Genomic DNA, 22,956 nt, shown 5'->3' on the forward strand with positions numbered 1-22,956 from the left:
TTTTGAACTTCTCAGACTGTTCTTGCTCTAATATTACATAAATCTAATCGATTTATCAACCAATCATTGCAGCTCTGTCTACGTTATGCTGCTTGTATTTGACCACACACAATGCAGGACGTGCCTGTTTGCACACGCTATCACATCCTGGAATAATTCTGGAGAAAACATTTGCATGCTTAGCATACGAGCACAGTCTGGCACGCGCATGCAAATACTTCATGAATACCTTCCTGCCATCTCTTGACAGGTTGCTGGGATATTTGCAAAGAGGTACAGGATAACGCACATGCAAGGCCTGATGCTTAAATGTGACAGTATGTACACAAATACAAAATCTCACTGAAGAGTACTTACTGGTGTGTACAGACTTGGCAGAAAACAAGGAAATCAGAATGATTTGTGAAGCTTGAAGATGCAATAACAAAGCTCTTAACCCCACTTCCACTTGGCTTACATCCCTACTGGCAACTTAAACTTAATATTTTATTATAGGTGTTATTTATGGATGTCCTTATAAATCAGCATGACCTTATCGCCCCGTGTTTTTTTTCCAACCGCACTGCTAAAATATGTGCGTTACCACCCTGCTCCACAGTAACATTTCACTAATCTGAGGCACTCAGGCGTGGAGGTTATTCAAACTACTTTTTATCTCCAGAGGACTGAAATACAAGGGCATATCAGGGCAAATATGAAAAGCACATATGTATCCTAAACTGATATGAGAAGAGTGAACCATTTGCAAAGAAACAATTAGCCTTGTTACATCAGACCTGACTTTACCACTGCTCCTTGAGTTCAGCTAATAACTGCCAAGTCCACGTGCAAGTTAAATGCATTATATAACATACCACAAATTCTGGAGATAAGTCCATCCGCTGCCTGGTTACTTATTGCGAATGTGAAGGACAAACATGCCAAAGCTTCCGTCTCCCTCTCTCTCTCTCTGATCACAAAAAGGACAGAAATCTGAGAGGGCACAAATTAGGTCCTGCGGTTCTTGGAAACCAGATAGCCAATATCCAAACACAAAGACGCAGGAGTAATCAATCTGCACAATCTGGTTAGCAATCCAAGGAAAAAGCTTTAAGAAAGATCCAAAGAAAGCTGTTGAGATCTACAGTACATACTTGGGAGGTGCAGCAGAAGAACTCCACCAGAAACCAAACAGTAAGGAATAACAGCGAAGCACACCACACCTACAAAGTAATATCAACTCCCAGTGTCATGTAAATGGGTCAGCCATTAGCACTGCCTAGCCAAACAACAGGTAGAATTGATTTACATTAGACTAACTTGACAAAAACTCCACTCCTCTGCACCTCAAAACAAGGTCATGGATAGTTGGTGGATGGCACCCAAACCATGGAGTCCCTCTGACTCAGGAAAACACATTTTACTCTTAATCCTTCCCAATTCCCTGCCTGGGGAGCCGCAGATACCTAGGGCCAGACACGGGACAGATCGGGGGCAACAGAGGCGCTTTGAACTGGGAGAGAAGGGATTAAAAAGCATTAGTGAGCCAGCATCACACTCTGTGTGTGGAGTCAGGGCAAGTATTCATCCTCACCCAAATGCCTTGCTAACGTCATCGAAAAGAGTTAAAATTAAGATGGTTAACATATTCTTAATTAATTATGTTGTCTCAATCAGCTCCATATCTAGAGGGGTCACATTTGGATTTGGATAAAATGGATTATAGATACTGCAATTGACACTGGAGAGGAATATATAGTAATACATGCTCATTTAGTTATGCTTATACTTTATTACCTGTTAGGTGACATCATCGTTTGCCCTTGTTTTACTGTTATCTGCAAATGGTGTGATCACATGCTGAAGCTCAGTCCTGTTCTTGTAAACATTTAGATAAAGAGAAGCACGTCTGACAGGAAAAGAAACTGACATCATTTTGACTCTAGACCATGTGAGACCTGTGTTAAACTCTGAATTTAACTTTCGGTTTATGATGAGACCAAAACCTAAACCTACCACGCTGACAGGATGTATATAACAACAAACAAACAAAGTGGACCTAAGAGAAGCGAATAGTCTCTCTATTTTGTTTTGCTGCTCACTGAGAAATACCATCAAGAATTTAATCAATTTAAGTTGTTATGTGACGCCTTCCATTCTGACTTCATTTTCAGAAATTGTTCCTCGTCTCTTGACTTGTGAGCAAGACTGAAACCATTTCACTGTGAAAATGCCTGGGGCAAAGGGCCATATGCAACAAATGGGTGAGGGTCATCATGGTTGGGTGAGACGCATCAGCCATTTCACAAGAGATTATCTCCAAACCACAGGACATGCAAATGGGGAGATGGGTTGTTTGTCATTTGACATATGGAGGAGTTCAGGGCCCGACAGAATTCATTACAGCCAATATGCTTGACAGACTTATCTGGATGATAACCCAAATCCCAGTTCTTGAACACTCCCCAAATATAGACGACAAACTAATCCAGGCATGGTTTTAATAATGCCAGTGTTACGCGCCAAATCTATTACACCGAATGCTGAGAGCTGCTTTGAGGGAAACACACCAGCACCCAAGCTGGTCATGCTGCGGCTGCTTCATTATACATCAGGGTAACATAAACCTGATGTAGTTCAATAAAACATTCAAAACTCATAATCATGGCCAAGAATTCACTCAAGAAAGAAAATGTGGCTTATTTACACACCATTAAGAATAGAATAGAAGAATCAAATAGATTTAGACTGTAAATAACTTGAAATACTGATAGCAAAGTGACGTCAGCCAGATAGATTTCACTTCATTGAATTAAGCATGCTTTTTGCAGGAAGCTCTCAGAGTTCAGCAGAAAATCAATAATAAATCCTTTATGTTTGGAGCTTTATATGGTTTTACACAGAACTTCACTTAGCGTGCATTAGCTGCAAAGTTCAAAACAAGGAAGTCAACAGAAATAGGAGACATCTCACCTGATCGGCCCCGTAGGCAGCAGCAAACTCCATAAACTCCTCAATGCGAACGAAGCCATCTCCATCTTGGTCTAAAGCATCGAACACAGCTTTTAGCGGGGAGACATCTTCCTCCTTCGTACTCACAGCTGAGACCATTGGCAGTGAGTCATCAACCACCACCTTAGAGAGGGAAATTGTCTCCACGGTTTGCTCACTAGTCCACCCAGCCTCAGAAGTGTTTAAGTCCTGAACTGAGAAATCAAAAGAAGCCACTTCATGACAATCTGATCCCTCGAGCTGGTTAGTGTCCGTCAACCTCTCCTCTTCCCTCTGTTCTGTTGTCGGATCGGGAATGCTCCCATTCTGTACCCCCTCCTGTGGTTTCAAGTCCCACGTTTCCTCATTGTGGACCTCATCAGCAGTCAAGCACAGATCCAAAGCCATTACCTCATTCCCCTGAGTGTTGGCTTCAGAACAAATCTCGTCTTCCATCAAATCTTTAGACTCATTTTCAACAGAGTTACTCTCACTGGTGCTATCACCCTGGATGAAGGCATCTTCAGCCAGAGGCGCCGTCAGTGAAGAAGGATCCGCTGACAAATCCAGAGCAAATGAGTCATTCTCACCTTGCTGCTCCGAAGTCACATCTATAATTATAGTCGCTCCTTCATGTTCCACCTCCGACTCCTCCGTTGATAAATCTAATGGTGCACCTGTGCAGATAACAGAGGGAGGGCTGGCAGGGCACAGGCTCAGACTGCTGTCACAGTCTGGAACCTCTAAATCCAACAAAGGCACAGATCCTTCAAAACACTCCAGTGGCGTGCTGATGTGGTCATGCGGGAGGCTGCTCTCAGGTAAACCTTGCAGGGTAGTGCTACAGGTTACAGCCAGATCAGTCACTTGATCAGGGAATAAACCTTTGTCTCCGGTTTCAGGTGACAAAGTCTGCGAGGGAGGGAGACCTGCCTGCTCCTCCTGTAATAGGTCTACCAGCTCCTCACTGACACCCTGTGGGTTCAACTCACCTGAGGACTCTGGGGGGAGACAAGAGTTTTCATTTGAGAGAAGATCCACCAACAAAAATGGATCCCCTGTGTTGGTCTCGGAAATCTTCGAAGGAGAGACCGGCACACTGAGACTTATTAGCTCAGCCTGACTACTGAGTTCATTTGAGCTCTCAGGAGGGTCCTCCTGTGTCAGACTCAGGTCCTCACAGGCAGAGTTTTTCCCAACCACTTCAGTGAGTTTCGGTGAAAATAACCATGACAATGTGTCACTTAATTCATCGAGTCCCTCAGTCTTTTCTTTGAGGGACAACTCCTCTATATGACTAATATGGAGAGAAGCTTCGGAAATCGTGGATTGATCTCCCTCAAACTTCAAAGCTCCACAAGTAAAATCAGAGATATTAATGAGGTTGTCCAACTCTACTGACGGGTCCGGGAAAATAGTTTCTCCTTCATTTTGTGGGGTTTGATCCTGGTCACCGTTTCTGAAATCCAAACCTGTCTGGCCACTCTTGTTTGGACAGAGCACACCTCCTTTGTCTGAATCCAGTGTGTGAAATCCAAGAGGAAATGGCTGGTCTGACTCCCACTGTGTGTGCCCCAAAGGGCCAGACAGGACTGTCGGTTCCATTTATATTGGCTGTTCCACTTTGCAAAACCTTGAGAACGCTGGCGGTGACGTCTTATCTCACCTCTGTCGTAAAGATCCAGGTCTCCAGTTTTAAGGCCATGTTTCTAGATGGCACTGAACATCTTCAATGTGATCTTGATATGAATGTGTGGATCTCTTACATGCCTTGCCTGCCTCTGTCATTTAAAATGCTGGCAGGTTTAAGGAATATAGAAACAAAAGTGTAAGGTTAAGTAATAGGAGCAGTTTTTCAGGCAGGTAAACAAGCTGTATTTGTTGTTTTACCTTCAGTGGCTGTCATCCACGTCTCGACTAAAGTGTTACCTAAATTCAAAATTCATATTAACGTCCTGGCCTTACTGAGTATCCTGCTGCTGGAAATGTTTCTGACTCAATACGTCCCTCTCTGTCATGGCAGGTCCACTCTTGGTCGTTGCCAAGTGTTTCAGCTTCAGTACATCCACCGTCAACATGCTTCACTTCGGCCAGAAAGCTTGAACAACACCGAAATACAGTCTGAGGACTGAACCGATATTAACGTCCGACAGCATCGCTGCTGCTGAGCCAATTTGAGAGGGCACAAATGAACGCGTTAAGTCCCCGGTGTTTGTCAACATTAGCTTTCTTAGCCGATTACCTCACCTTATCCATCGCAAGCTAATTTGCCGAAGGAGCCGAGAGAGCAGCGACGAAACGACGTCCCCAAGTGATACTCACACCTACATTAACGTCCAGCTATGATGTTAAATCTCTCATTACGAGGCGGTTTGCTAAATATAACACGGACAGTCAACGCTTCCAATGAATTTATGCTAGCAACGGACGTTAACTCCTCCTTCGAGCATCCCACTTCTTCCGTGCCATTGGCCAAGGAAGCTGCTAACTGACTAGCTAGCGAAATTAGCCTATTAGCTAGCTGACGCCAAACAGCCCAGCTTCTACCTCTCTCGATTAAACGCAAGCAAATGATAGCCTCAGTACTCCACAGTGTGAGGGGTATCTACGCAGATTGTCGCCTCTGTGATAGTCCAAGATAATGTCTTCATTTCGATGCCGTTTTTCCAGCGGCGATCCACCTGTGTCAGTGACAAGACAGGCCAGGCGAGAGACGAGACGAAACCGTCCTTTCCTCTCCGAATATGTCTCCTATTCTCGTCTCAAAAAGCACATCTGTCACAGCGACCCTCGTCGGAACCGTCAGCGAAGCGAGAAGGGCGACAGACGAGGCCAAAAAGCTCCATCATTTGACAGCCGAGTCCACCGATGTTGATCACAGACGCCGAAAGCTCTCGCATCAGCATCAGCAGCGTCCCATCATCCTCCTCCTCCTCCTCCTCCACTTCCAGCCGCATACACACCACTGACGTTTCACGCAAGCGTACAAAATACCCCGCAGTATCGTTAGCTTTATAGCAGTCGGGACATCATGATTTTGTTTTTGTGCACAAAATTCATGACCAACACTAGTGCCATTGCATCCACATGTCAGGGAATGACAGTTGTTTAGACAGAGGTTAAAGTTCAGGGTTGGCAAGAGGAGACTGGGGTGTCTTGGTCTGACACCTCAGCAAGGCACACGTTTCTACTGGGACAGGTTCATCTATTAAAGGGCTATTAATTTAATTACTCCTTACTTGATATAAAACAACATTAAAACAATATGGATTAGTTGGAGAACTCAGACAGTCGAGATTTATAGTATAGAAATGGTTGAGTTGTTGCATTTGTGATGTTTGGGCGCCCCCATCTGACCAACAGCGGTACTGATTTTCTTTAAGTATTGTTGCTCTCTCATTTCGATCATGTAATCCAGGGGACCCTCAACTCTTGTGGCTTTCTTCTTTAAGTTAAACCAAAGAGTGCCTCTCATAAACAGTTTCATTTATAAGATTTTAAAGAGGGTTCACCCAAAATTAAAATTCTGTCATTATCTAGTCTACTCACCCCCATGCTGATGAAAAGTCTGGTGAAGTCTGTAAAATATTTCCAGTCTCACAATAAAACAGCATTGTAGGTGTCTACGCAACACCTGAAGTAGATGGGGACAACCAAAAAAACAGCAAACACATAAAAGTTTCTGGAAGTCTCCAAAAGCTATGAGATCCCAAATGAGTGCGTGCTGACACTTTTACTGTTATTTCAGCTTTAAAGAAGGTGTAAATTGTGTTTTCTAAAAATCAATTCAGGATCGCAGGGCTTCCGAGACTTGCATCACGCAGGAGGATCTGTATGGAACAATTTTATGTATTCTTTCAGTTGTTTTTTTATATTTTAAAACAAGTCTCTATCTACTTTAGTTGTTCAGGAGAATGCTGCAACGCTACGTTGTTGTGAAACTCCAGAAATGTTTTGTTGATTATGACATTTTAATTTTGTGGGTGGACTGAGGAAATAGTAACCAATATATCACATAAAAAACAAAAACAAAAAAAAAACAGAGACAGAAGTCAGAAAAAATCTGACACTTTTGTGTAACAGTAATATGCTTTATTTTGTTTCTTTTTATCTTCAGTAGACTTGTGACTCCACAGATATGGAGTCACAACCTCGAGGGCAAGGAGGAGAGAGTTGTTTGGAGGAACAACAAATGACTTGCAGTAGTAAACAGTAGTCACTGTTAACTGTTAATACACATGTTTTACTAAAAAAAAAAAAATCACATTGAATGGCATTTGATAAGCATGACTGTCATGACTGAAATGCATGATGACAATACAAAGAACTGTAGCTGGTGAAATTCCCTGAATTGTTATATCATTTGATTCATTACTTGGCTCAAGTGTAGATTAAGAGTAGTATGTAAGTGTATGTTAGAGTTAAACTCCTCCAGCCACTTAGTAATACACTCTTAAGGCAACAGTAGGTGACATAAACCACAAATATTGTACATGTAGCATATCAGTACCACAGGTAGTCCCGTAATTACTTTCTTGTTGTCAGCATTTACTTGTCTCTTTTCTTTTCAGATGACCAATAACCTGAAAGATAATAAGAGAGACAGTGACAAGAGAGAGAGAGTGAATTAATATGGGTTTAACAGTATTCCTGTCAATGAAACAATCTATTGAACTTTCACACTCTTAAATCAGAGATTACACAACGCACAGCAAACATGTTCAGTCACACATGGACCTCCAGCTGCGCCTCCTCCTACACACCTGGGTCAGGAGGAGGACAGGAGAGCCCCTGTTCAGAGTTTAGCGGATTTAGAGGAGTCTGTACCCAGCAGCGTGGAGACATCATTGGCTGAGGTCAGCCAAGCCCCGCCGTCCGCCACCAGGATGGCTCCAGTCACATAGGAGGAGACCCGGCTGGCCAAGAAAAGAGCGCAGTGGGCCATCTCTGTCTTGTTGCCTGCTCGCTGCAAAGGAATGGACTGGAACGCACCAGCAGCCTCTCCTCTGGGACCACCTGAGGGAATAAATGTTCAGATGTGCTCTCACTTACACTGTGTTATACCTGAATCCCCATAGCCCTGTCAGATGAGCTCAAGTACCGTCAGACATGTTCCAGTGTCCTGATAAATTGATTACCTTGACTCAATTATTTATTCTTTGCTTTAAGCTCAAATTTCAAATGTAGTTAACATTTTAACTGCTTTTACAGTAGCCTAGTTTTAGTCAACAGTTTTTTCAGTATTGTTTATTTGTTACTCTAAGCGAACATTTCTTTATTATATCCTTAGTCACTACTTTTAGTTTACTTTTTCAACTGTTATTTACTGTTTTTAGCTAACTATTTTGTCACTGGCTTTAACACAGCCTCAACTGCAACACATCAGTCTAATATTAATATGGTACAAATGATGCAGATTCACTTGCTTGTTACAAAAAATTGCATCATTCGATTTTCCTCTATAACACCTATAGATGCATATATTTTTATCCGAGGTAATTAATTCCAGTTAATTAGTTGAGCTTGCCACGTACCCTTCTGGCAACTGCAGAAGGGCTCACTATGGGTAGAAATACCTGGTCTGGTATTACTGATGTAATTCAAACTGTGAAGTTTAAGGACTTCCAAGGCAATTGATGTGAAGAAATGTATTTTAAAAATGGGAAGTAAAGAGAGAATTCTGACATAAAATTTCATTGACAACATAGTGTAACGAATATGCGACTCTGGTATTATTAACCATTAACAATAGCCCTAAAAGGTCTTATGCTGCTTATGATAAAGGATTACTTGTTAAATGTTAAACCCATCAATTAACTATTTTGTCAATATTGTGTTAAATCTTTACCCAGTCTGCGGAAGCCCTCCGTGCCAGAGACAGGACCTGGAGCCACAGTATTGACTCTCACCCCACTGGGCCCCCACTCCACAGCCAGGTGCTTGGTCATAGCATCTGGGGAGAAGAGAGGTAACATTGAGTCAATTACATTCTCCTTTTGATATCATTACAAAACAGTAAAAAAAAGCTCTTACCATTTGCAGCCTTAGCAGAGCCAGCATGCACCTGGAGGCCCTGTCCCCTGTATCCAAGCGTTGCAGAGACGTTGACTATGTTGCCACCATGACTCTGCACACAAAAAAAATGATGATGGGAGACTACAGATCGATGCAATGAGTGAATAATCAAGCTTCAGAGGCGTAGGCATCAGTAAAAATCAATTTCTTAGATGAGAAGGTATTAAAGTAATCTGTGATCTTTACTGTCCTCTTTTGGTGAACAGAGTGAAGTGCAGAGAGTGAATCTTTATTGAAAGCTATTGATCAAAACCCCAATTATGTCCCTGCAGATGCAGTATTAGCCTCATTTCTGGGCTATGAGGTTATAAACAACCTACTTATGGCTCCTTAACTTGAAACTGAGAAATACTGTGTCACACAGACAGAAAATGTACTGTACCTGGAACCACTTCTCATAAACCACCTTGCTGGTATTGAATGTACCCATGGTATCTATCTCCATTACTGTCTTGAAGGCATTGAAGGAGAGCGAGGCAGCCGGGCAGAGGAAGTTTCCAGCAGCATCTGTCAAAAACAGCACCAAGGGTTTAACTAAAGTCAATATTATGACACACTGCTTAACAGAAATCTTTTGCTTGACAGGCAAAGAAGTTGAACATTCCATCAAGGTTTCATAATGCTTTAAAATAATAATAATCAGGTGGTACTTTGATAAAATAGAGATCAGCATGAATAGATGATCTGCATTTAATTGGATTACCATAGCAATTATCTTGTAGTGACATAACAGTTTGTAGAAGGGCGCAAAGACAGAAGATAAAGAAAAGTTGATGATTAAACCAAAACCTTTCACACTTGACCTTTGTTTAAAGTACAATTTTCCACTTATTCACACAGACAGACACCTGATAATGTATTGCATCTACGTTGGCAGGATGTACTGTCTAATGGTGTAATGATGAAGACTGTGTGCAGCAAAGCTCCCACCACAAACTCAGCAATCATCAGCTCAAAGGCACATTTTCAGGCAAAGTCACATACTGTTAATGAGGATGTCTATGCGACCGAACTCTTTCAGTGTCTCATCCACAGCAGCTGCGATGCTCTCAGGCTGCCTCACATCTATACACAAAGGGAGACAGCGGCGTCCTGACGCAGCAGACAGCTTTAGAGCTGCCTAAGGAGACACACAATCAAATTACACGAGGCCAGCACATTAACGTTTTGTTAAGATATATAATTTAGGATTGTGGAAATTATGTAAGGGGAATAACCTCTTTGAGCTTGTCCAAGCTCCTGCTCGCAATCACCATGTCACAGCCGTGCCTGAAAGAAAGAAATAACAACGTGGAAAAAGATGGAGACAAACCTAAAGAGCACAAGTTGTATTGTGTCATTTAGTAAATATATATGTAATGTTTGCATAAATAAGGCTGATGGGGGACAGAGGGAGTAACTTATGACAAAACAGGAAGGACAAAAGGTGAGGAAACAACATGAGAAGACGACAGCCAGGACACCAACATATTACATAAACATACATAAACTATTTCTGTCACTTTTGTAAATTATTGAACTGTTTCAACTTTGGCACATAAGAAAAATGACGAAAGTCTGACTGTCAAGATAACACAACAAGAAGGTTTAAAGTACACATGCATATTATCTCAGTCACACATTTTACTGTTTGAGTCTAAGTAATGACATAATACTAACAAAGCACTGATTCTATATTTTACACATTCATTCATATGCACCAATCATGTCTGTGAATGTGGGAGGACTGAGCTTCAACTGAATATTGATATTTCTGAAAGATCTGGGCACGCTCTGCAGAAAAAAGCACGTAACCCTCTCTCGTACCTCATGAAGATTTCAGCTATCCTGAGTCCAATGCCAGATCCCCCACCTGTGATAAAAGCAACCTGATCCCTGGAAAATAAAGAGCAAATTAGCGAATACAGTGACAAGCAACAGTGTCAATAACATTTATTTACAGACACCTGTGTGAATGCATTAACGCCATAAGATCACACTAGGCAATAATGGGGAAAGCATGTGCTTGTATGCTTACTTCAGTAAATCTGGACTGTAGATGTGTGTGTACGAAGTCAGGCAGTCATCTGTGCCAACATCTTCAGGCAACATCTCTCCTTTTTCCTGTGGCTCTGCCATGCTGAGCAGTAATGCATGTCAAATTGATGCAATCACACTGACATTACCATAACGGCAACACAATAAATGACTGGCCTGTAAATGCAGGAGCTGCACAAAATATCAGAAACACCTGACAGTTAATAAATATGCTACAAGAGTTTGGAGAATCTAACATCAGTTATTTAAATACAACTACAAGCTGGTTTTTACTATCTCTCAGCTATTGCTGATAAGACTCTGCTTGTTCCCATTATTATTCTTTTGTCCTTAAGCATTTTTAGCGCAAGCTGTCGTTATTTTTGTGAATTATCCAGAGCCACATTCACAGATACAGTGGCAGCAGCTGCCCTGAAGTCATGTAAAACTAGAAAAATTGCCTCTTTTTTTAGCCAATTCTGGCATTTTTACAAATGAGTTCCCATGTGTTTTATTCATTTGCACTATCCCTTTTTACATAAACTAAGCCAAACTAAAGTAAAGCGCATATCTCCGCCAAGGCCCAACAGTCCCCTTTTGTTCTCACTCATACTGTAGATACCAGCCACCTAAATACACCTGATTTTTTAAAATCAAGATCCATGCATTATCCCATATGAAATCAACAAAAATGTCAAGATGTTAAAGGAAGTGAGACAAATTCCTGGATTTGTCCCTTCAACAAGATTCGCACCAAAAGTTAATAGGGTCTAAACTGGTTTTGTGGAAAACTGCTCACTAGTTTTGGTGTTATGCTGCCAACAAACCAACCAACCAACCAACAAACACAGGTGAAAACATGGACGGCCTAAAAATAATGCACACAATATATATCAATATTTTCATAATCACCAGTAATGTGGACATAATGACTAAGTTTAAAGGTAAGTATTAGAATAAGTAGAGCAGTCTGCTAAGTTTATAATATCACATCACTTCACTGTAATACAGGAGTCTTTGTAGGCTAGTAACACCTAAAGGTCAGCTTTAACACCTTTAAATGTGTGGCAAGAGGAAAAGTGACAATAATCAATCACACAGGAAGACTGACAATGAAGTAGCCCCTCACTCAAACTTACTGAGAGTTAGTTCAGCATCTAAACACTTTAAAAAACTCTGTATGGGCTTCAATGTAGAGCTCTACCATACTGTGGACTACTGTAAGGTGTTCCTGTTATTTTGTCCACACCTGTGCATATATTCTAGGTTAGTCTAATATTCCCATAACGCACAGTGTGCCAATCAAATCCTGTTCACTGCCAGGACTGTGCAGTGAAGTCCAGTTAGCTGCTGTCGTGTTACCTGCTGAGACAAACAAGCTAGCTCTGTAGCTGAAAGAAGAAGAGCCGTCCAACTCCCCCGAGCTGAAACACGACCCGCACACGAAGCACTTCTCTCAGTCTGACGAGGCTCTTCACAATTATTCCTCAGCCATTAGGTGTTGTCCTCACTGCGGTCGACTTGTACCTTGGACGCTTACTTTTTCGCCCTCCTTAAACTATGCATTGTGGGCAATGAAGTCGGTCCGGGGTGTGTTCAAGAGCACAAATATCTCACTGTCCAAAGCTATTTTGGTTTGTTCAAAGGATAAGTTCAACCAAAAATGAAAATTCAGTTATTATCTCGTCGCCTTCATGCTGATAGGAAGTCAGGTGAAGTTTCGTTGTCCACAAAACATTTCTGGAGTTTCACAGCAGAACAGCGTTGCAGCATTCTCCTAGACAACTGAAGTAGATGGGGACTTGTTTTAAACATTAAAATGGCTACATACGGGCTTGTCCAGTGTAATCCAAGTTTATGTGAGCCCCGAGATCCCAACACGGTCAAGCTCTTGCACCCACTTCAGAGGAGCTGCACGCTAACGCTTTTAGCTTAGCAGCTACGACGAAGGTTTAGCCTTAAAAAATGTGTAAAAAAATATATATATTTCTATATATATGTATATTTTCAAATCAATTTGGGATCTCATTGTTCCCGGAGACTTGGAATACACCGGGCCAGCTATGTGGAGCCATTTTAAGTTTCTTTTTTTCTTTGCTTTTTACATTTCAAAACAAGTCCCCATCTACTTCAGTTGTTTAGGAGAATACTGCATCACTGTGTTGCTGTGAAGCTCCAGAAATGCTTTGTGGACTAAGAGACTTCACTCGACTTTCCATCGGCATGGGGGGGGAGTAGATAAAGACTGATTATTTTTTTTTGGGTGAACTATTCCTTTACGACAGAAAACGTAATATAAGAGGAAGAATAGTAAGTAAAGCAGGGTTAAAACTTAGAAAATACTGGGAGCAGTAGACTTTAGAGGTCAGGATTGATTTGATTCATGCCAGACAGACAGCATCATGCCTCTAAGGCCTGTAGAGCAAAAGAAAAGCCAGTGATTCTGTAGCTCATCTACAATAACCATCATCTTCTTGGATGGCACCAGGGAGGGTCTCCTCTGGTAAACCAACACTGACATAAACGATCCAGGGTTTACAGTTTCAGGAACCAATGCTGATCGTGTGCATTAGTGCAGAGAGCAGCCCTTATTGATCTGTACTTTGGGATTTGCTGTTGGAAAAAGCCCTATGCAATGAATCCCTCAAATACTTTTGGGATTGTTATTCTTCTTTGCTCTGAGAGGATCAGAAATGTAAGATGAGTGCTTTGTAACTTGATTTGTTTTCCAAGAGGCATGAGTTAACAAGAGCAAAAGCACAGAGAGAAGTGCACATAAAAGTGCTCAGACTTCCAATAAATGATAACAGATGCTTCTGCCTTTTATTCCACAGATGGTTTTACCAGAGTGTGTTTACTTCAAATGAGCTTCCAGTGTTTTTGTAGTGTTTAACACTTCAGCTACAAATCACATACTGTTTTTTTTTAAAGCATGTCCTTTTGAATGTGTTGTTTCTATTTTGTTACTACTAGTTTGTATTACTTTCTTTATTATTTATTAGTAATTCAGTAAATAAAGAATATAAATCCTTCCAGTTTGTTATGAAAAATCATTTGCATGCTGCTTCAAATGCCAACGTTATAATACCATTATAATATAGGGGCAGTTGCAAGTCCTGACTAATGTGCAGTTCATTGCAGTCCAGTGCATTGAATTATCAGGCATACAGTACTGACACAACTCTGATATGAAAGCGGATGATGCTTCTGTGATTTTCATTGCAAGTTTAAATAAACTAAATCTTAAGTCTCCCAAGATAAAACAACAAAACAAAAACACATTCAAAGATATCAAATACAAAGAAGTATAAATAAATACTACTGCTACCAAAATAAAATGCCAGCAGTAATGTACACATGATCTGTGAAAACAAATGTAAACACATGTACAGCTACTACATTCTGTATTTTGTTGCTAGTTGGCAGCCAGATGGCGCTCTCTGCTGTCATTTTTTAAACTTTTATCCACAACATAAAACCATTTGCAGTACTCTGGATGTGAACCTACTGTAAAGCTGCATAAGACCTCCTCCTTCTGTAAACACATATCACTTAAATCTCTCATCGTTCTGCTGTGTCTGTGTGGAATAGCAAATAGAAACACTAGTGACTAAATTGTGGACGTACAGTTTTTCAGATTTTGATTTTCAGATGAAAAAAAAATCACATTGATTTAGATTTTTCTTATTTATTTATGTTCTCATTTCTCTTTTCTTCTCCAAGCCCACCCCAACCCCACCTACTGTATACATCTCAATTCATATAATTTTTCGAGTGTGTTGCAATTCATACAAATAACTTTAAGTGAGACTAATTAATTTTTTCTGGTGAACAAACTGACTCAATAAAGGGCAGGTCCATGTTTTTTGTGTGTGTTTTTGAGGTGTTTATATCAGTATCTAGCTCTCCGGTGGTGCTCCTTATGCATCAAATCCCCCAAAAATCCTAATTTTGGTTAAAGTATGTGTCTTTTAGAGTCAAAAGCCTTTCCGAAATTCTATTCCCCCCCCCACATTTGTTTTTGCATGATGACTTTACAACAGATAAACCCCCCGCCGAATGTGTCTCTCCTCTGTAGCTACAGAGCTACAGATCTGTAGGTCTGATGGACACAGGGCTGGCCAGTGGCAGCGCACAGCCGAAGCGTATTTCACGCAAAACCTGGCAGTGCGGCACATTCCCACATGGTTTTTGTGCTTTAGAACATAACCGCTGTGACACAATCAGAAAATAACCGATTTATTCTCTGATTTGTTCGCACTACCGCTGCTCCCTCTCTTCATTCACTTTGTAGCTCGTTGGACCACTGCTGTTCTGTCTCTCTCCGTCTCCCTCGTTGAGGTGGGGTGTCAGTGCCAACTTGTTTTTACAAACAGCAACCCACAAATCGTGCATAGTATGCCTCTAAAATAAGGTTTGATAATACTAAAAAAGGCTCAAGCTTCCACCCCTTCCACCTCCATATCTTCCAAGAAAACACTTTGGCCACTCTTCATGCTTTCACTGTCAGAACTTCTGATGTGTGTGGGGAGGGGAGGGCATAAGCAATGCAACCTACGTAAATGCCTACAATAAACAATAGGACTGTTCATTTTAAAAGGAGACCTTTTATGCTTTTTTGTTTTCTTCCTTTCCTTCAGTGTTTTATAAAGGTTTTTGTGTATGTAAAAGATCTTGAAAGTTAAAAAGGTCAAAGCCCACACCAACAGAGGCTCCTCTCTCCCACAGGAAACACTGCTCCTGAAACGCATCGTCAGTAGTCCTGCCTTTAATTCTGTGACTTTGTGGCATCACACTACTTCACAATGTCACACATCAGCATAATTTATGGCTAGTGGCTAGTTTGGAACGGAAGAATGTATTTAGCACAGCTAGTGGTGCTGGGTCAGGCGTGTGTGAGCTGACCAATCAGAGGAGAGTGGGTATTCAGGAGGGTGGTCCTTAAAGAGACAGGAGCCAAAAGAGAGCATTTCAGACGGAGGGGGAATACAGAGCTGCAGTACTGGGCAATTTGAGAAAACTGAAAACTCGTTTTTTGGAGCACTAAACCGTGTAAACCTATAATGAACCTGAAAATGAGCATGTCTCCTTCAAAAACCTGCAAGAGAACACAGATGGACCTGCTCTTCAATGTCAGTTACACAGCATGTTTGTTAACGTTAGCCACCATAAGCTACAGGTCATAACAGACCACATAAGGCTGTATCAGCAAAATCCCTGAGTGTTAAAGTGAGCAAGTTGAATTCAACTTTTCATTTGTATGAGAATGAGAGTGCTACTGTTTCTTTCAAATGTTACATAGTCTCTCTTTAATAAAAGAGTCAAGAGTCGATTACCAAAGGCTGCTTGTTATACACCTTTTAAAGAAAATGTCCTGATGCAGGAGCATAAAGGCATGTACAAAAGACTGTCGTTGCGCAGACAACCAGAATCACAGACTCAGACAGTTAAATGTTCCATTGAGTCTGGCACAGCTCAAGCTATAAAGGTCATTCTCCTCTGCTGGCCCTGGAGCCATACAGACCTACAGCCCTGGGCCCTGTCCTGGGTCAGTCTGTGCAGCTTTGTTCTGGCCTTCTGCTGGTGGGTTTGACTTGGCCAACTGTCCCTCTTCCTCCAGACCCACCAGCCTGCTGCTGACCTCCCACAGCCTGCAAGCTGCCTCCTCATCCAGGGCCTGAGGCGCTGGTTCCTTTTCTGTCATCACATCATAGTACCTCCCCGTCACCCCCTCCATCTCCTCAGACACGGCCAAGTAGACGCTGGGCTGGGCCCCCAGCTCTGGGTTCTTCACCAACAGGGTGAAAAAGGGACCTGTGGGGAGGTTGGTGGAGACCACAGGTTCACTGGTTTGAGCTCAACTGGAATACCACGATTTCATAAAGCACTTTATTAAATTAACTGCACTAAATGGATTCATTGTCGTTTGTGGGCTATGATGAAAAGGAAACACTTCATGACTGTGCATCAATTACATTTGTTCATTACCAAATTTGATGCACGTTGCAGATTTTTATTATTTTTCGTCACTGACTGTAAATGAACTCGATTATAAACACTGCTCTGCTCTCAGTGGAGGATTTTTATTACCCCCGAGTGCGGGTAATTAAAAAAACACTCATTGCGGAATGAAAACTACAAACAAGTAAATTCCCTGATTCCCAGAATGAATACTAGGAAACTGAATCAGCAACAACATTGGTTGTACTGCTGTACTTTGATTTCAGAGGTTTTATTTTAACCGTCATATATTACATTTATACAATATGATGTTAAATTAAGGTGTAGTTGTGGTGATGTAGAACATTTTAGCTGTGAAGGGAAAACCTTGTAACAGTGATTTAGGGATTTCTGTTTCAACCTAATTTTAAGTATGACATGCTGCTGTACTGTCATAAATGAAATAAACCAGTGGTGGACTGTGAACATTTGAAGTATTTGTACTCAAGGTTTAAAATTCCATACACTTTATTCGTTCGTTACAACGCAGAGAGAATAATTGTGCCTTTAACTCCACTGCATATTTTTGAAAGCTACATATACTAATGCCTTGCACATGAACACTTTACATGCAAAACATACTGCATCATAGCATCTGACCTGTTATTCACATTCTCTTTATAAGTGTTACTGAAATTCTTACACATTGAACCTTTAAGGCACCCCCTCCTGAAAACCCCAGTCTGCTCTGATTTGTTAGCTCTCACAGGCCTGAGCAGGCACCGCTCAAAGCATTTCTGCATTAGCTCTGCCAGTGTTTTTAAAACCATGGCTGTGCTGAGGGCGTGGCTGGCAGCGGTGACTGCATAGTTGTGACAACCTTAGACACAGTTACTTGCTTTATAGTCACAAAAGACGGGAAATCTCACTGTCTACAATATGGGACCATTTTCAAAGGGTTTATATACTTCCTCCTTGGTCTGAACATTGTGCATTATGATTTGTAGGTTGGGGCATCTCTGTAGCACCACAAAGCTTTATCTATAATCGTATGTTGTGACAGACTTTATCTTTATCGAAACCAAAAGATCACCTTAAATCAACTACTGTAACCAGAAAAGCTAAATGAACATTTTTGGCTTTGCAGTTGTACTTTTCACAATAGAAATACAGTCAGATGCATTTTATACTTATTTATAGAGAACACGTAATTAAGAGTAGAAAATTCATTGAGCATTCAGTGTTGCATATCACAGCTTAAGCAGCCTAAGCTAATTGTTGCATATGCATGAGGTAAGCATTCATTGATTTCTCTAACTTCAGAATCCTGAAGGAGGAATAATACTCACTGAGCACTGAGCTCGAGAACGGTGATTGGTGCAGACCCGTGTGCCTCCCGAGCTCCGTGGCAACAATGCCTGGGTGCACAGAGTTCACTGTGACTCCCGTGCCTGTAACAAGCACACACGAAACACACACAGCATTGTTTAAAAATATATATCCGATGGCCAATTACGAACAAGAACATAGGCCGTACTCCCTCCCACACATGCCCACATATGCAACGGCCAGAAGACTTGCCTTGTAATCGCTTGGCGAGCTCTCTCGTGAACAGAACATTGGCAAGCTTGCTCTGACAGTACGCCTGCTTGGTATCAAACTTCTTCTTCTCCCAGTTCAAGTCCTCGAAGTCGATCTTCCCAACGATGTGGGCGAGTGAGGCCAGGTTGATCACTCTGCTGGGGGCGGACTCTTTCAACTTATCCAGCAGAAGATTTGTCAACAAGAAGTGGCCTGGAGGAAGACAGAAACTATCGGCATCAGGTAGAGTTTACTAGGACGTAAAGACAATCTAAATCTGTTGTTTGGCAGAGAGTTTCTGTTCTTTTCAATCTGTCAAAGTACCTAAGTGGTTGACTCCAAACTGCATGTCGAAGCCGTCTTCTGTCTTCCATGCTGGACATCTCATGACCCCTGCGTTGTTTATCAGTACATCCACACACTGCTCCTCTAAAAGACAATAAAGACAATACTTGAGAAACTGTTACAGAGTGTGCTTTCTCTCCACAGCTGAACACTGCGTGTGATTTGTTCCCTCACCTTGTTTGATTCTCTGTGCAAACTCTCGGATGGATTTCACGGAGGCCAGGTCGAGGCGACACGCGTAAACGTGAGGATTCAGGGTCTCCCCTCGTATGTCCTTTGCAGCCTCCTCGCACTTCTCAATGTCCCGACATCCCATGATGATGCGACCCCCTGATGATGGGGGAATGGGAAAAGAAGTGAGTCATGGAGAGCTAAAGAAGTGATGCATCTCGTTGCAGAAAGTCAGAGCGACGCCATATTTTCTCCACACCTCTCTGGGCCAGTTCTCGGGCAGTCGCTTTCCCGATGCCTGTGTTGGCTCCTGTTATGACCACAGTCTTCCCTTTAATGGTAGCGTTACTGGGACACCGGCCTCCCGTCACATGGTTCCTACATGACAATTCAAACAAAGTTCAGCAACATCTAACACATTTTTCAGCTTGAAAAAAAAAAGCAGTATAGTTTTCTCTCTGATGCCAACTATTTCTATCTCTATGTCTGCCTTGTACCACCAACAACTGTAGTTTATCTTACTTGTGTATTGTAAATTGCACCCACCAAACCTCAAACCACCTATAATCAGACTAATGCATTTATTCAGGAAGAGCTCAGCTGTACATTAGAGAGCTCCTGTTAAACATTATCCTTAAGTAACTTCCTAATAAGCATTATTCCACTCAAGATTAAATCAACTGTAATATGCAGCACTAAATCATAACATCACTCTGGCTGAAATTACCTCTTGTCAGGTTGACGAAAGGTGTTTAAAGAAACATGAGTGAAATCACCAGTGTGGTTTTGACTGTGGTTGTGAATGGGGTCCTGCTTTATTGCCTAGTCATTAAGATGGTCCCTGTGTGTGTCAAAATCTAGTTTAAAACCGTCATTATTTAAGTTTTGTGTTTATATCTTCAGCGTAAATGTTGGATATTAATTTGCTAAATCAAATCAACACACAGCAAACTTGGGATTCCAGAACAGGACTGTACAAACTGGATGGAGACCAGGAGAAATGGTGTTTAATAGCGGCCAAACAGTTGTACCCAAGGGCCAACTTCACAGGTCAATCTGGCTGTGCCTCCAGGATGACAGCCATAGAACAGGATTTTTTTTCTTTGTCTTAGTTTAAAACTCACCTCAAAAAATGGCTTTAAGAATACAAGAGTTGTGATGACTTTTAAATTGCCATTGTGTGTTGTATATCTGTATATTGTTATCAATGTTACGGTTTCCTGCCTAAGGATTACAGATGTAAACTAAGATTCTTGCTATATCAAGACCAAGCAAGTTTACATTGTGTATTTTTTTTTACTGATGGTCATTAACTTGTTCTGTCTCTATCAGACAAACAAATAAAATTAAATAAAAAGATAGATAAATAAGTGTATCTGTGAAGCTGAGTCAATGTTATTTATTTTTTTAATTATTATTTTATACTTTGGTGAACATTCTCAAAACCTGTGTGTGATATCCTACATTAATATTCTCATACAGTTGAAATTTCTGAGCATCGTTTTATATTGAATGTCTTCATAGTTCCGTTTCACCTGTTGCAGCATGGGGGGCTTAATTAACGAAACACACAAAGGATGCACGAGTGACGTAGGGCCACACTCCCAGCAAAAACTTGCCCTGTGGGCAACCACCTTACAGCTGCTACATGTGAAAATTAATTAATCAAACTAATTTGAATCACTGTCACACTGTTTTATCTCAGTAACAATATACATACAGAAGAAACAAATAAAGCACATATGGAGAAAAAAAGAACACAAACTAACTGGGAGTGGGTGAACAGACTGCAATCAACACTACAGTCTATTCAATCAATGCAATCACTCTGTTGGCCTAAAAAAGCTGCTTTTGTCAGGCGCATAGGCCTACAACTATTGATACAGCCAAGGAGGCTGTATTTCTGATTGCACAGTTGTAGTTGAATCACTCACCATGCCAGGAAATAAAATACCTCTAGGTCAGTCACTTGAAACAATTAGGCTGCCTGATAATATAATGCAGTCCAGTATGACTTCAGCAGCAAGTGTGACACATGCAGTGTAAAATGTACAGTTACATCAGGATGCAGTGGCCTCCTGTCACACAATGAAGAGTGACTTACTTCAGTAACACAGCGCATCCAAACACGGTCCCAAACACAGACGCTGGTAAAATATATTTGCTCATGACGACAAAATACAGCTTTAAAAACGTGTCAACGCGTTTGTGTAGCAGTGGTTTCCACAGCTCATCTGACAACACTCCTGCAGCACAAGGTTACGAGCGCATGATTTTGACGTCACCAGCTGCTGCTCGCCAACCGCGAGGAGCGAGTGCCCGACTGCATTGTGGAGAATGTAGTCCCGATAGAAATGTACACGAAAGAAGTGATTAACAGTAAATGTTTTAGTGCAACATTGCCGTACAAGCAACACATACACGCAATCTGAATGTTTTTTATTTGCTTTTGTTTTATTGTGAACTGCTTTGTGTTTTTTTTATTACTCTTGTGTCTTAATTACATTTTTATAATTAATTTGGAGTTCTCTTTTATTTCTTGGGTGTAGAAGTAAATGCAATACACATTGCGATACATCATATTGTGTAAAAACCAATTCAATTTCTCAATTACATTTACATTTGTTGCATTTGTTTTCATGATAACATCCCGGTGATGACATGTTGAAAAAAAGAAATGGAATAAGAACAACACGAAATATGAGTTAAGGTTTAGATCATTGCAGGAGTTCACATAAGGACATGGAGAGGACTATTTGATTCAGTGGGAGAGGGAGATGTGGCTGAGAGCTGCTTTTCAAAATGTTTGAATTGAGAAAAAGAGAGGTGAAATGACTGCTGTTGTGGCTGCAGTCAGAAAATCATCCTGCCTTTGTGTAGCTGGCTGGGTGAGACTGAAAGAAGGTAAAGCAGCAGAGAGGAGAGAGAGAGAGCTAAAGCAGGAGACAGAGAGAGTCAGGCCAACGCCTGGAGGTGTGAGGATGGAGCACAGCTTTGTACTCCAGCAGCATGCGTTTGAATTCAAATCTGACCTTTTTTTCCTCCGCCTAAATGTTACTCCACATGTTCACTAAACTACCTGCTGTTCAAAGCAAATGTTGCCAAATTCTCCTGAGATTCAGAGGGATTGTTTTTGGCACAAAGCAAAAAGTTTGGAGCAGGGTTTAGATTTCAAAGACTATGGGCCGGGAGAAAGTGAATACTGCTGGATAGCTTTTCCTAATGACAAGATCATCTATGGCAAATATAACATTAATTGAATTTGGGGGGGTTTTCTGCACAGGAAGAACACATTAACGTTTTTCTTCTTTCCTGCTGTTGGTCTCAGAAAATGGCTGTATCCTTTATATGAGCAAGTCTTATTTTTTAGCTGTGTTGTGCATTTTTTGGCCTAACTCACCCTTTTAAACAGAGCTAAAAGTTTGATCTAAAGCTACTTTTCCACCACAGGAACCTTTCCCAGGGTTTAGGAACCAGCATTGCCAGAGGGGAAATGTTAAACTATGCAACCAGAGGTGTTGAGGAAATGTACGAGGGACATAACCTTGAGAATCAATATAAGTGTAAATGTGCATTTGTAATGAAACTCATATTTAAGATGAAAAACTTTATTGGTGCACTGGACATTTCTGATTCGTCCAGTGTCATTTTATTTCAGCCACCATTAAAAAAAAATCTTTAGCCCCAAACCATTTTGTTTTTGGTAATTGTGCTTCAATACATCAACATGGAGTTACAAACAAAAGCCTTCTTGGAAGGAAGTATTTTTTCTGTTTTGTTTTTTAAAAAGTAGTTCCTGTAACCAGAGCTGCTGACAGCAGGGGGGACACCAGGTCAGTTCTCCCGGGCCCTGGGTCA

The 22,956-nt window shown here is 41.3% G+C and overlaps 3 protein-coding genes across 6 annotated transcripts in view; all 3 read right to left on the reverse strand.

Annotated features, from left to right (window-relative positions):
- The window catches only part of rab11fip3 (RAB11 family interacting protein 3 (class II)), a 34,680-nt gene extending 28,649 nt beyond the window's left edge, over positions 1–6,031 (reverse strand). Inside the window, exons 1-2 of one of the 3 annotated variants that reach the window (XM_084341917.1) lie at positions 4,861–6,031; positions 2,953–4,766 (exon numbers count right to left, since the gene is read on the reverse strand). In XM_084341917.1, coding sequence (XP_084198043.1) covers positions 2,953–4,575 — 1,623 coding nt within the window. In that variant the 5' untranslated portion in view covers positions 4,576–4,766; positions 4,861–6,031. Of the gene's footprint in view, positions 1–2,952 lie in introns of all 3 variants that reach the window. The other 2 variants (XM_084341916.1, XM_084341918.1) reach the window with 2 other exon arrangements.
- Positions 6,032–7,027: 996 nt separating this feature from the next.
- decr2 (2,4-dienoyl CoA reductase 2, peroxisomal) lies at positions 7,028–12,807 on the reverse strand. Of its 2 annotated transcripts, none has more exons than XM_084341965.1 (10): positions 12,424–12,807; positions 11,063–11,164; positions 10,852–10,920; positions 10,263–10,314; positions 10,030–10,165; positions 9,428–9,552; positions 9,004–9,097; positions 8,819–8,923; positions 7,734–7,986; positions 7,028–7,553 (listed from the first exon to the last, which is right to left on the reverse strand). In XM_084341965.1, exons 2-9 carry the CDS (start codon positions 11,161–11,163, stop codon positions 7,766–7,768), a joined length of 903 nt encoding a protein of 300 aa, XP_084198091.1. In that variant the 5' UTR covers position 11,164; positions 12,424–12,807; the 3' UTR covers positions 7,028–7,553; positions 7,734–7,765. The 2 variants fall into 2 exon arrangements, with proteins under 2 accessions (XP_084198091.1, XP_084198090.1); XM_084341964.1 differs by having other exon boundaries at positions 7,798–7,986; positions 12,424–12,806.
- A 1,950-nt stretch (positions 12,808–14,757) lies between these two features.
- On the reverse strand, positions 14,758–21,370 carry LOC311250512 (retinol dehydrogenase 13-like). The gene is made up of 7 exons (XM_084342250.1): positions 21,203–21,370; positions 19,358–19,476; positions 19,102–19,257; positions 18,907–19,011; positions 18,583–18,795; positions 18,351–18,452; positions 14,758–16,875 (listed from the first exon to the last, which is right to left on the reverse strand). The coding sequence occupies exons 1-7, from the start codon at positions 21,265–21,267 to the stop codon at positions 16,586–16,588; spliced, it is 1,050 nt and encodes a 349-aa protein (XP_084198376.1). The 5' UTR covers positions 21,268–21,370; the 3' UTR covers positions 14,758–16,585.
- Between the last annotated feature and the right edge of the window lie 1,586 nt (positions 21,371–22,956).

This window comes from Pagrus pagrus (assembly GCF_965226575.1).
Source record: "Pagrus pagrus genome assembly, chromosome: 21".
NCBI classification, from domain to species: Eukaryota; Metazoa; Chordata; class Actinopteri; order Spariformes; family Sparidae; genus Pagrus; species Pagrus pagrus.